The sequence below is a fragment of the Papio anubis genome, chromosome 1 (assembly GCF_008728515.1).
Source record: "Papio anubis isolate 15944 chromosome 1, Panubis1.0, whole genome shotgun sequence".
NCBI lineage: Eukaryota > Metazoa > Chordata > Mammalia > Primates > Cercopithecidae > Papio > Papio anubis.
The window spans coordinates 131873294-131885393 of record NC_044976.1 but is presented as its reverse complement, the minus strand read 5'-3'; the positions used below and the strand labels follow the sequence as shown (position 1 = coordinate 131885393).

The 12100-nt window shown below is 44.7% G+C and overlaps 1 protein-coding gene across 4 annotated transcripts; it reads left to right on the top strand.

Annotated features, from left to right (window-relative positions):
- Nucleotides 1-2278: 2278 nt before the first annotated feature.
- On the top strand, nucleotides 2279-11345 carry FCGR3A (Fc fragment of IgG, low affinity IIIa, receptor (CD16a)). Of its 4 annotated transcripts, none has more exons than XM_017955809.3 (6): nucleotides 2279-2403; nucleotides 3142-3225; nucleotides 3895-3915; nucleotides 4260-4514; nucleotides 7863-8120; nucleotides 9907-11288. In XM_017955809.3, exons 2-6 carry the CDS (start codon nucleotides 3186-3188, stop codon nucleotides 10092-10094), a joined length of 762 nt encoding a protein of 253 aa, XP_017811298.3. In that variant the 5' UTR covers nucleotides 2279-2403; nucleotides 3142-3185; the 3' UTR covers nucleotides 10095-11288. The 4 variants fall into 4 exon arrangements, with proteins under 4 accessions (XP_017811298.3, XP_031519583.1, XP_021790853.2 ...); XM_031663723.1 differs by having other exon boundaries at nucleotides 2280-2403; nucleotides 4257-4514; nucleotides 9907-11345; XM_021935161.2 differs by lacking the exon at nucleotides 2279-2403 and adding an exon at nucleotides 3030-3064 and having other exon boundaries at nucleotides 4257-4514; nucleotides 9907-11345.
- Nucleotides 11346-12100: the final 755 nt, after the last annotated feature.

Genomic DNA, 12100 nt, shown 5'->3' with positions numbered 1-12100 from the left:
CATACAAAACTCTTCCTGATAAATACTAATTGAGTGCCTAGTATGTGCCTGCCCTTGTGCTAAATGTCGAGGGTACAGGGGTAAACAAGGTGAATAGGTTCCCTGCTCTCCAAGAGCTTTCAGTCCACAAATGCAATGAGTTTACAAAGGAGAAGCACAAGCTCTTAAAGGAGTTGGGGTGGGGGTGGGGGTGGGGGTCACAACCTAATTTAGAAAATTGAGGAAGGTCTCAACCTGCCATCTTGTACTTACAATAGTAATCAGCAGATGTGGTACCAAATATGGAACCAACAATTTTATCTGCATTATCTCATTTAAGCCATGAGTGCCATTATTGTTAGCCTCACTTTACAGATAAGGAAACTGAGGGCTGGAAGGTTAAATAAGTGGTGGAGTTGGGATTTCACCCAGACTCATGTGAGACCCAGACATCTTAATCCTTTTGGAACCTGTGCTTCTCCTTTGTAGTACTCACTACACTTGTGGAACTACAACCAGCTCTGCAAACACGACAGCCTATTTCACTCCAAGTCTTTGCTCATGCTGCTCCTTTTGCCTGGAATGCCTATTTCCCTCAAAAATCTTCCTGCTGAATCTTTTGCGATCTAATTTAAGTGTTCTCTCTTCCATGTACACTCCTCCCTCGGATAGAATTAGCCACTGTCTTCTTTGTGCATACACAGCATTTCATAAATACTGTCACAGTCCCTCCAGCACTCCAAATACTTATCTGATGTTCTCCCCCTAAGAAACTTATCTGATGTTCTCCCCCTGTAAGTCCTAGGGGATGACAATCAACTGACCTCCATAGTCAGAAACTTCTGCTGTGCCTGGCCTTCCAATAAGAAAAGGAGAGAAGAAGAGGGGAGGGAAGAAAAAGGGAAGGAGAAGAAAGAAAAGCAAACATGAAGACAAACACTTCAGTATATGATATCCTAAGACCATCTGCTCTTTTGTAAAAATTTTGCTTTTTTTTTTTCCCCCAAGAGTCAGGGTCTCACTCTGTTGCCCAGACTGGAGTGCAGTACCATGAACATAACTCACTGTAGCTTCTAACTCCGGGGCTCAAGCAATCCTCCTGCCTCAGCCTCCTGCGTAGCTGGGACTACAGGCATGCACCACCTCATCTGGCTATTATTATTATTACTATATTAGTAGAGATGGGGTCTTGCTGTGTTGCCTAGGCTGGTCTCAAATTCCTGGCCTCAAGCAATCCTTCCACCTCACCTTGGCCTTCCAAAGTGCTGGGATTACAATAAGCCACCATAGGCCAAAATTTTGCATTTTATCCATTACTGTAAAATTAACCCTTACAACTCCAACAACACTCAATTTGAGAATTGTTCAACAACCACTCAATGAAAACCCCCTGAAAGCTTCCCATTCTGTTGCGGTCCCTTTCTCTTCTCCTGTGCTCTCTCCTCTTCTTCCTATCTAGCCCACCCTTTTGGCAGCTAAGAATTCCTCCCTCCATTGGAGAGCCACAGAGAAAAGAGGAGTCAGATAAGAAAATAAGACCTCAAAGAAGGAAAACAAAGTGAAGGCCTTGCATCAGAAGTCACGTGGCAGAAAGCCACTTGGATATCTGAAAAGAAGAAAGAATTGAGGGATATCTACCTTTTGCCTCAGAGACCATCCTTAGCCCTGAAGGCATTGTTTCTGCTTTAGGTTTCCCAGATAAGCATCTGAAGTACTACAGCAAGGAACTTAAGTTTCCAGATACTTGTCTGGATTTTGCAAGGCATAGATGAGTCACTTGAGAGGGAGAACTGGAATGGCTGCCTGGGTTCATTTCCATTGTCCAATCAAAGGGCCTGTGGAGGAGGGGCTGCTACAAGACTCTATGCAGAGAGGGGTGGGTACGTGGATGGCAATGGGAGGATCAATTAACTCCACCCAGGAGCCAAATGAAACACACAAATAAAAACAAAACCTGAGTAGTGGTTTTAATGTCACTCTGGAGTAGAAAGAGCATTCATTTAAAGCAAAGGTCTGCAACCACCTGTGTCAGCCCCTGCCTCCACTCCACCCCTAACAAGCATCAGGTGCCCACACGGGCCTGCTGCTCGCCTCCTGGGCTTTTCTAAGCCAGGTGAGACCTGTCCCAGATGTCCAGGAATCCACTGGGGGAGTGGCACTATCCAAGCAGAGTCATCTGGTTTTTCTGCCTGGGACCTAGACCATTGTGAGAGTCAACAACATGGGGGTACGGGGGAGAATCTGGAGAGAAGAGGTTAACAACCCTCCCACTTCCTGGCCACCCTCCTCCACCTTTTCTGGTAAGGAGCCCTGGAGCCCCGGCTACGAGGCTGACAGACTAGCCCAGATCCAGTGGCCCCGAGGGACCTGAGCTAAATCTGCAGAACCGGGTAACACGGGAAGCACACGGGAAGCACGAGGAAGGTAAAGAGTTCCTGTCCTCGCCCCTCCCCACCCCCACCTTTTCTGTGATCTTTTCAGCCTTTCACTGGTGACTCGTTCTTCCAGGGCCCGTTTCTCTCCCCTACCTGGGTTTCTTCTAACCTGGAAATCTAATGACTAAATCACACTAAAAAGTCAGTAGCTCCTGTGGATTACATATCCCAGGAGCATATAGATTTTGAAGTTTGAATTTTGAAAGAAACTCTGGGTGGAGATAATATTGAGGCAGAGACTAGAAGATTTGAAAGGACTACTTTCTGTGTGCAGGCAGGGCCTCGGCTAGAGATAAATGAGTCTGGGTCAGGCAGGAGACTGAGAAGTTCTGAGGTGAAATGAAGGAAGCCCTCAGAGAATGCTCCTCCCACCTTGAATCTCATCCCCAGGGTCTTGCTGTCCCATTCTTGGTGCTGGGTGGATCCAAACCCAGGAGATGGGGGCAAGCATCCTGGGATGGCTGAGGGCACTCTCCGGTAGATTCTGCATGTGCCCTCAGATGCTCAGCTGCAGACCTCTGAGGAGTAAAGGGGGCAGACCCACCCACTTTGCCTCCAGGCTCTTTCCTTCCTGTTCCTGTTCTATGGTGGGACTCCCTTGCCAGCCTTCAGATTGAGAAGTCAGATGAAGTTTCAAGAAAAGGAACCTGGTGGGTGACAGAGATGGGTGGAGAGGCTGGGGAAAGGCTGTTTACTTCCTCCTGTCTAGTCAGCTTGGTCCCTTTAGGGCTCCGGATATCTGTGGTGACTTGTCCACTCCAGCGTGGCATCATGTGGCAGCTGCTCCTCCCAACTGCTCTGCTACTTCTAGGTAAGTCAGGGTCTCCCTGGTTGAGGGAGAAGTTCGAGATGCCTTGGGTTCAGCAGAGACCCCTTTTCGGGCTAGGGATGAGACTCCCACCAAGGGATGGGACCCCTCACTACATCTATAGCCATGGATTGAGCTCCTAGGACAAGCCAAGATAGGGCTAGAAATGAGGAGAATGCTGGTTCCAATTCGGGCATACTCATGAGTGAGGCCAGTCACTTCATCCCTCTGGGTCTCAGAATCCCTATGTGGAACCGAAGAGCTTGGACTAGATGGTCCCTAAGGTCTGTCTCTTTCAGTTTGACATTCCAGTGTTCTCCTCTATGACTTTTAATTTTTACTCTTTCTTGCGGGGATATGGGTTGAGGCTGTTTCTGTGGCTTGGTTCAGGGAAATTCAACCTGTACGCTTAATTTGTGAGTTTGCACAGGGAGCAAGGGGTAAGGGAGTAGTATTGAAAATAGGGATTTGAGTTGACAGTGGCGCAAGAGGCATGAACACTGGAGACCGGAGAGCAGGTAGCAAGAAGGTTTCCACTAGAAACATCCTGATTCTTGGGAACATTGGGCTCCTGGGGCAGGGGAGGGCAGGGGAGTTTTAAACTCACTCTACATTCTAATCACTCTGATCTCTGCCTCTACTCAATATTTGATTTACTCTTTTTTCTTGCAGTTTCAGCTGGCATGCGGGCTGGTAAGTCAGCTTCATGGTCTTGGATTGACCCAGTGGGGCACGTATGGGGACATATGATATTGTGGCAATAAGATATTGGGAAATGCTTGCTGAATGGGAAAATGCTGACGTGGGGTTAGCAGGGATAGTTCCTCCAATACAGCAGAACTTGGCCCTTTGCTTCTCTGGCCAGTTTTTCTCAAGATACTGAACAGGCCAAAAATGGGGCCAAGATGCTCTAAGACTGAGTCACCAAGCATGGGTTTGCAATGAGCTCATTCTAGCTTTGAGGCTCCCTGGGAATGGCAGTGTAGAGCCTGCTCCTCTCCCTGTCCTCACCCCATATTCTCTTGGCTCCTCAGAAGATCTCCCAAAGGCTGTGGTGTTCCTGGAGCCTCAATGGTACAGGGTGCTCGAGAAGGACAGTGTGACTCTGAAGTGCCAGGGAGCCTACTCCCCTGAGGACAATTCCACACGGTGGTTTCACAATGAGAGCCTCATCTCAAGCCAGACCTCGAGCTACTTCATTGCTGCTGCCAGAGTCAACAACAGTGGAGAGTACAGGTGCCAGACAAGCCTCTCCACACTCAGTGACCCGGTGCAGCTGGAAGTCCATATCGGTGAGTTGATGAGGGAAAGAGGAAAATCACCAATAAAGGGTGAAACAAAGGGTGCTGAAATACTTGGGAAGAGCCAGAGATGATATTCTTAGAGATAAAAGCTAAGATGAGATGATCTGTGGTCCCACTGAATGGTATCAGGGTTGTAGTCCTAGCTCTAAGTAGGTCTTGGGCAAAATGTCAAAGCCTGTGAGACAATAGCTATAGGACTGCTGCACTGCACAATTTCAGGAAGCACCATATGGAATGCATACAATGTGAATGTGTCATGTGAAGGTTAGGCCTTGGCATAGATGCTCAATAATATTTATTTATTTATTTTCATTTTTTTTTAATTTTATTTTTTGAGACAGAGTCTCATTCTGTCACCCAGGCTGGAGTGCAATGGCACAATCTCAGCTCACTGCAACTTCTGCCTCCCGGGTTCTAGTGATTTTCCTGCCTCAGCCTCCCGAGTAGCTGAGATTACAGGCGCCCACCACCACATCCAGCTAATTTTTGTATTTTTAATAGAGACAGAGTTTCATTATGTTGATCAGTCTGGTCTCAAACTCCTGACCTCAAGTGATTCACCTGCCTTGGCCTCCCAACGTGCTGGGATTACAGGCGTGAGCCACCGCACCTGGCCAATAATATTTATTGAATAAATTTATGAATTTGGTGTTAGGACCTCAATCTCCTTCTCACTCTCAGACATGTAATGCCCTAAGCAACCTCCCAAAGCAATCCTAGTGGCCTAGCATCGTATCTTTCTCTCTCCTCATCAATGTTATACTCAAACCTATACTTAAGTATAAATTTGGTAATGTGATATCTCTTCCGATAGAGGCAGATACATGTCCAGTCTGCACACTAATCATGAGATGAAAGTGCTTGTGTACTATTAACAGAATATAGACATCAGACACAGGTAGGAAAAACACTTCGAAGGCAGGGGTCTTTCCTGGTGTCCCTACAATCTTACCACATAGCCTGGTCCCTGCAGTGTCGCCCTGCAAACCAAACTCTACTTCCATGGCTGTTCCATTCATACAATGTTTATGGGTGGAACAAGCCTTGGGTGGAACAAACCAAGAGGTGGATCTGCAAGAAAGCTCCATGGAATTGGGCCTCTGAAACTGATTTTTGTGGCTCTTTGGCCTCTGACAGTACCACTCAACTGACATGGTTTCACTCTCCAGAGCTACAAGAAGGAATGTCCATTTCTAGCTAGGTAAGAGATGTCCACCTACAGCCAAATAAAATGGGAAATTACTAAGAGAAAGCCATAGAAAAATCAAGTCTAGGAGTTACTAGTTTGCCTTGAACTTGGCTCTAGAAACTGGCTTTAGAACTCTAACCAATCAAGTCTATATTAAACTGTGATCATGAGAATTAGCTTCACCAGGTAAACTTCTGAGCATCCTTTAGGACCCATTTCACTTATGGCCTCCTCTAATGAGCATTTTTTACTTCTTTTTTTTTTTTTTTTTTTTTTTTTTTGAGATAGTTTCTGTCTGTCACCCAGGCTGGAGTGCAGTGGTGCAATCTCGGCTCACTGCAACCTCCACCTCCCAGGTTCAAGCGATTCTCCTGCCTCAGCCTCCCAAGTACCAGGACTACAGGCACGTGCCACCACACCCGGCTAATTTTTTGTATTTTTAGTAGAGACGGGGTTTCACCGTGTCAGCCAGGATGGTCTGGATCTCCCGACCTCGAGATCCGCCCGCCTTGGCCTCCCAAAGTACTAGGATTACAGACATGAGCCACCGCGCCTGGCCTGCATTTTTTACTTCTTTCAGGCAGAATGTCTTTATTCCAATCTAGTCGGCCCTGCAGTCCTTTATTCTTAGCCTATTGTAGCACTCATTATATAGTATTGTGATTATTTCTGAATATTTATGTTTCTATGTCTAGACTTAGATTCTTTGAGGCTGAGAACTATATGTCCAGTCATCTGGGTATCTCCAGTCTGCAGTGTGTCATACATAGTGAGTGCTTGATGAAATATCACTTGAAGGAATATACATATGGACATTCACTGAGTCCATGACAGGACAGATTGGAACAAGAATGTTCCTCCAAAGGCCACCAGACTATATACTAACCATGACTTTATGCTAATAATGTTTCATCTCTCTGCTGAAAAAGTAAGTGGATAGATAGGCACATGGCTTCTTTTGATAAACGATATATCTTAATAGGTAATAAAGATTACTTTCTGTTTGGCAAATCGAGAATCATGACCAACACACGTCCTACCAATTTTGTTTAGCATCAGGTAGTAGATTTTTAAAGTTATAGTAATTCAACCTGAGAATGTAGGTTTAAAAAATAAAATTATAGTAAATTTTATTTTGTTCTTATTACAAAAGCCATTTGGGGTCAATTTCAAAAATACATAAAAGAAAACAGGAAAAATTTAAAATGTCCTTCGGTCCCACTCCTTCAGAGAAAGCCCCTATTAACATGTAAGTGCATACCCTTCTTTTTTTCTGTGCATAATACTTCTAAAAATATTTTAAGTATTATGCTTTTTTAACTTAACGTTGTCTCATGAATATTTTCTTATGCCATTATAATATTTATCTACAATATCATTATTTTTTAATTATTCAGGCCCTTTCCCGACCATGACTTCATGTTCTCTCTCTGTGAAGTCTGATTACTTGGTGACATGATTGTGAGAATAAGCTCTGGCGATATAAGAATTTCCTCTCTTGAAGGCCATGCTCAGTAATAAAGTTGGTCTCATCGAGGCCCCATGACACCTCAGAAACCACCAATTGCCACGCTGAGCACTACCAGTCATGCCCTTCCCCTTCCTGATGTTTACATTGAGTTCTCCTTCACAATTTCTGCAGCCACTCCGTGGCCATCGTCACCTTATTCCTGACTGCCACAAGAGTCTTTCAATATTCCTTCGATTGCCTATTCCTTCTGAAATCTACCTTTTCTCTAATAGGGCAACAAAAATCATCATTTTCAAATGCAATTTTTACTCTGATCTAGAACTTACTGTGACTCCTTGTCACCTGCCACAGCAAATCTAAGTCTAGCACTTAAGGATCCTGCAGATATGCCCTTTGTTGCTTCTCACTTACCTCATTGCTTAGTCCCTCTGCTCTAACCCTGTATGTTGATCATATGTGTGTGTGTGTCCCTCTTCCCCATTAGACAAAGGTCTTGGTATGACTTCAGTTCTCTTGCAGGGCCCCATCAGCTCTTCCCCAAAGGGAGCTATGCAGGGTTGACTCCCAATCTGGCTTTCCCTTATGTCCCAGGATCTGGATGGTACGTGGCCCCTTCACAAAGCTCTGCACTGAGAGCTGAGGCCTCCTGGGCCTGGGGTGTCTCTGTGTCTTTCAGGCTGGCTATTGCTCCAGGCCCCTCGGTGGGTATTCAAGGAGGAAGACTCTATTCACCTGAGGTGTCACAGCTGGAAGAACACTCTTCTGCATAAGGTCACGTATTTACAGAATGGCAAAGGCAGGAAGTATTTTCATCAGAATTCTGACTTCTACATTCCAAAAGCCACACTCAAAGACAGCGGCTCCTACTTCTGCAGGGGACTTATTGGGAGTAAAAATGTATCTTCAGAGACTGTGAACATCACCATCACTCAAGGTGAGACATGTGACACCCTGGAATGCCCAGGGAAGTTGAGTTGGGAGGAGATTCCCAATTCTTACACGCACTTCTTCATGTGCGGGTCCGCCCTGGTGATCAGCAGGAGGTCCCCGAAAGTCCCTGATTGCAGGGTAGGTTTGCAGCTCTCTTTCGGTCCATTCTTTTGGGGTAGCTAAGAGGTGTCATTCACTCTGCAGTGTGATGGCAGGAACAGAAGCCACATCTCCTCCCCAATACATACCTCTGTCTTTCCTTACCCTAATCACACCCACGATGTCATATGTTCCTATCATACTGGCCTCCTTCTTATCCAAGCCTTTTAGCCATGATCCAAACTGGCAGGAGCCCCTCATTCCCTCACAGAAAGAGCCTAGAACCTGGGTTCCGGCTCTGCAGCTAATTAACCATCTGACCAGAGGTGAACCACTTAGTCTCTCTGAACCCCAGTTTCTTCTGCTGTAACAAAAATAAGCTGACATTTATTGGGCACCTTTCAGTGTGCTAGACTCTGTGCTAAATAATTCTTTACATGCACCTGGTTTGACTATCATAGTGGACCTTCACAACATGAGATAGGTAATATTTATTCCATTTTACAGATGAAGTAACTGAGGTGCAAAAATAAATAAGTTGTCCCTAAGGTCACATCAAAGACTTCAAAGCCTGTATATTTAACCATTAAGTAAAAGATTTGAACAAGCACTAACATCTTATGATCCCAATTAAGTCATCCACAAAACATCTCTAGTTTCAGCACCAGCCTCCAGAATCATAGCTCTCGAGTGGTATGCCTGGACTTTCCAGTTTCACAGAACTTCTATCTGTAACTAGCCCAAGACATAAATTGTAAACAATTTGCATGTAGAAAGGCAGCAAAACACCTTTTGAGATTTTTTTTTTTTTTTTTTGAGACAGAGTCTCACTCTGTCGCCCAGGCTGGAGTGCAGTGGCTGAATCTCGGCTCACTGCAAGCTCCACCTCCTGGGTTTTATCCCATTCTCCTGGCTCAGCCTTCTGAGTAGCTGGGACTACAGGCGCCCGCCACCTCGCCCCACTAGTTTTTAAATATTTTTTAGTAGAGAGGGGATTTCACCGTGTTAGCCAGGATGGTCTCGATCTCCTGACCTCGTGATCCGCCCGTCTCAGCCTCCCAAAGTGCTGGGATTACAGGCTTGAGCCACCGCGCCCAGCCACCTTTTGAGATTTTGACACTACAATGCCATAATTTGTACCAAAATAATTTCATGACACTTTAAACTGAAAGTAAATACTCCCAAGTGGTTAGGGAAAGAGAGTGAATAAAGCAAATGGGGTAACAGGAAAACAATGAGTGGATCTGGGTAAAGGACATATGAGATTTCTTTATACTATTCTGGTAATTTTTTTTAAGTTTGGATATATATCAAAATCAAGAGTTTAAAAAATTGAAATACAAAATCAACGAATTTGTCCCAGTTTCTAGATAATAGCATTGTCTGACAATTTCTTAACTGTCACACAAAACCTAGCTTACAACCTAACTTGCTCATGCTCCCTGTCACATCTCTGTCAAACAAGCAGGAGCCTTTGCTAAGTGTTTGGTGAGCTGTCCTCTGCTCAGATAGCACTAAAATCAGGAACCAATGGGAGGAAGCAATACTTTCCCCCTAGACTTCCCCACCATTCCTACCACTTGTCTTTTGGCAGTTGTCAAAGACTCTACTGGTGACCTCACTGTTTGTTCCAAATATCTGCCTTAGTGACTCTTTTTTTTTTCCCCCCATCTCTCCACTTCTCCTAACAGATTTGGCAGTGTCATCCATCTCATCATTCTTTCCACCTGGGTACCAAGTCTCTTTCTGCCTGGTGATGGTACTCCTTTTTGCAGTGGACACAGGACTATATTTCTCTGTGAAGAAAAGCATTCCAAGTTCAACAAGCGACTGGAAGGACCATAAATTTAAATGGAGCAAGGACCCTCAAGACAAATGACTCCCATCCCATGGGGGTAATAAGAGCAGTGGCAGCAGCATCTCTGAACCTTTCTCTGGATTTGCAACCCCATCATCCTCTTTAGGCCTCTCCACAAGCAGCAGGAAACATAGAACTCAGAGCCCAGGTCCCTTACCCAACTCTTGATTTTTCCTTGGTCTCCAGTGGAAGGGAAAGGCCTATGATCATCAAGTGCCTGCAGGGAAGTCCCAGTGAGTAGCTACATTCCTTGGAATTGAAGTTTCAGAGCGACACAAACACTTTTTCTGTCCCAACCATTCCCTCACAGCAAAGCAACAATACAGGCCAGGGATGGTAATCCTTTAAACATATAAAAATTGCTCCTATTATAAATTACCCAGTTTAGAAGGAAAAAAAGAAAATAATTGTTCCTAAATAAATGGATAAGTAGAGTTAATAGTTGAGGCAGGGCCATACGGAGTGTGGGAACTGCTGAGGATCTAGGAAATTCAGTGGGACCAATGAAAGAATGGCTGAGAAACAGCAGGGTAGTCCAGGATAGACTAAGGGAGGTGTCCCCATCTGAGCCCAGAGATAAGGCTGTCTTCCTAGAACATTAGCCGTAGTGGAATTTACCAGAAATCATGAGGGTGGGGTAGAATTGAGTCTTCCGGGGGAGTCTATCAGAACTGGACCACCTCCAGGTATATAATGATGAGCCCCCTTAATGCTAGGTGTAGAAAATGGTCCTAGGAAGGGGACTGAGGATTAGGGCGGGGGTGGGGTGGAAAAGAAAATACAGAACAAACCTTGTGTCACTGTCCCAAGTTAAGCTAAGTGAACAGAACTATCTCAGCGTCAGAATGAGAAAGCCTGAGAAGAAAGAACTGACCACAAGCACACGGGAAGGAAAGCGCAGGAGGTGAAAATACTTTTTTGACCAGGGTAGTAAGAAGGGCAGGGACTGTAAAACCACCTTTTCTGTTTCAATATCTAATTCCGGTATAGCTTTGTTCATTGCATTTATTAAACAAATGTTGTATAACCAATACTAAAAGTACTACTGAGCTTCACTGAGTGAAATTATGAAACTTTCAAATCTTTCATCATGTCAGTTCCAATGAGGTGGGGATGGAGAAGACAGTTGTTGCTTATGAAAGAAAGCTTTAGCTGTCTCTGTTTTGGAAGTTTTAAGTACAGCATTTCTTGGTTCCAATAAAGCATTTTACAAGATCTTGCATGCTACTCTTAGATAGAAGACAGGAAAACCATGGTAATAAAATATGAATGGTAAAATTATTTCTTCTTCCCTTTGTCCAGGACTGTAACAGAGATTGGTTTGGATTGGTGAGAAACACCCCCTCCTCCTAGCAACCATATCACCACAACTTATAAGAATTAGCCAGCTTGCTTTCCAAATCTTGCTGAGACAATTGGGTTAAGGTGGATTCTTATGGGAAGTATGGGAGAGGGTGAATAGGCATTAGAGATAGTTTCAGAGCATTGGGGCAGATAGGAGAAGGTACAGCTACACAGGAGGTAGAGGCCTGGGCAGAGGTAGAGGGTCAGCCTGATTGTATGAATTATGAGCTATATACCAAGACGATTCAAGCTAGATTACATACATAAATATTACATAAGATTCAGACATGACACAAGTGCATTTGGAAACCTTGGACATTCAACTCACATTTATTTACTACCTACAATGTGCAAGCTTGAGTTCAGGTGCTGAAGATATCAGATGAAAAATACAGGGTCATTCCCTGGAGAAGCTTTATTTCTAGTGAGAAAAACAGTTAACTAGGAAGAGAATGAAGAAAGGGCTGCAGAAAAGAGGCTTGATTTGGGGGATGTGGTCATGAAGGATGAGTAGGAGTTTGCCAGGCAAAGAAGAGAAGAAAAGCCCAAGGTTCATAGGCAAAGATTTAAAACCAAGAAAGCAGTTTGGTTCTGTGTCGGTGTGGGAGAGGAAAGAGTTTCAGGGCCAGATGATGAAGGGCATTGCCTTCCAAACTAAGGCGATCGTATCAGACCCTGCAGTA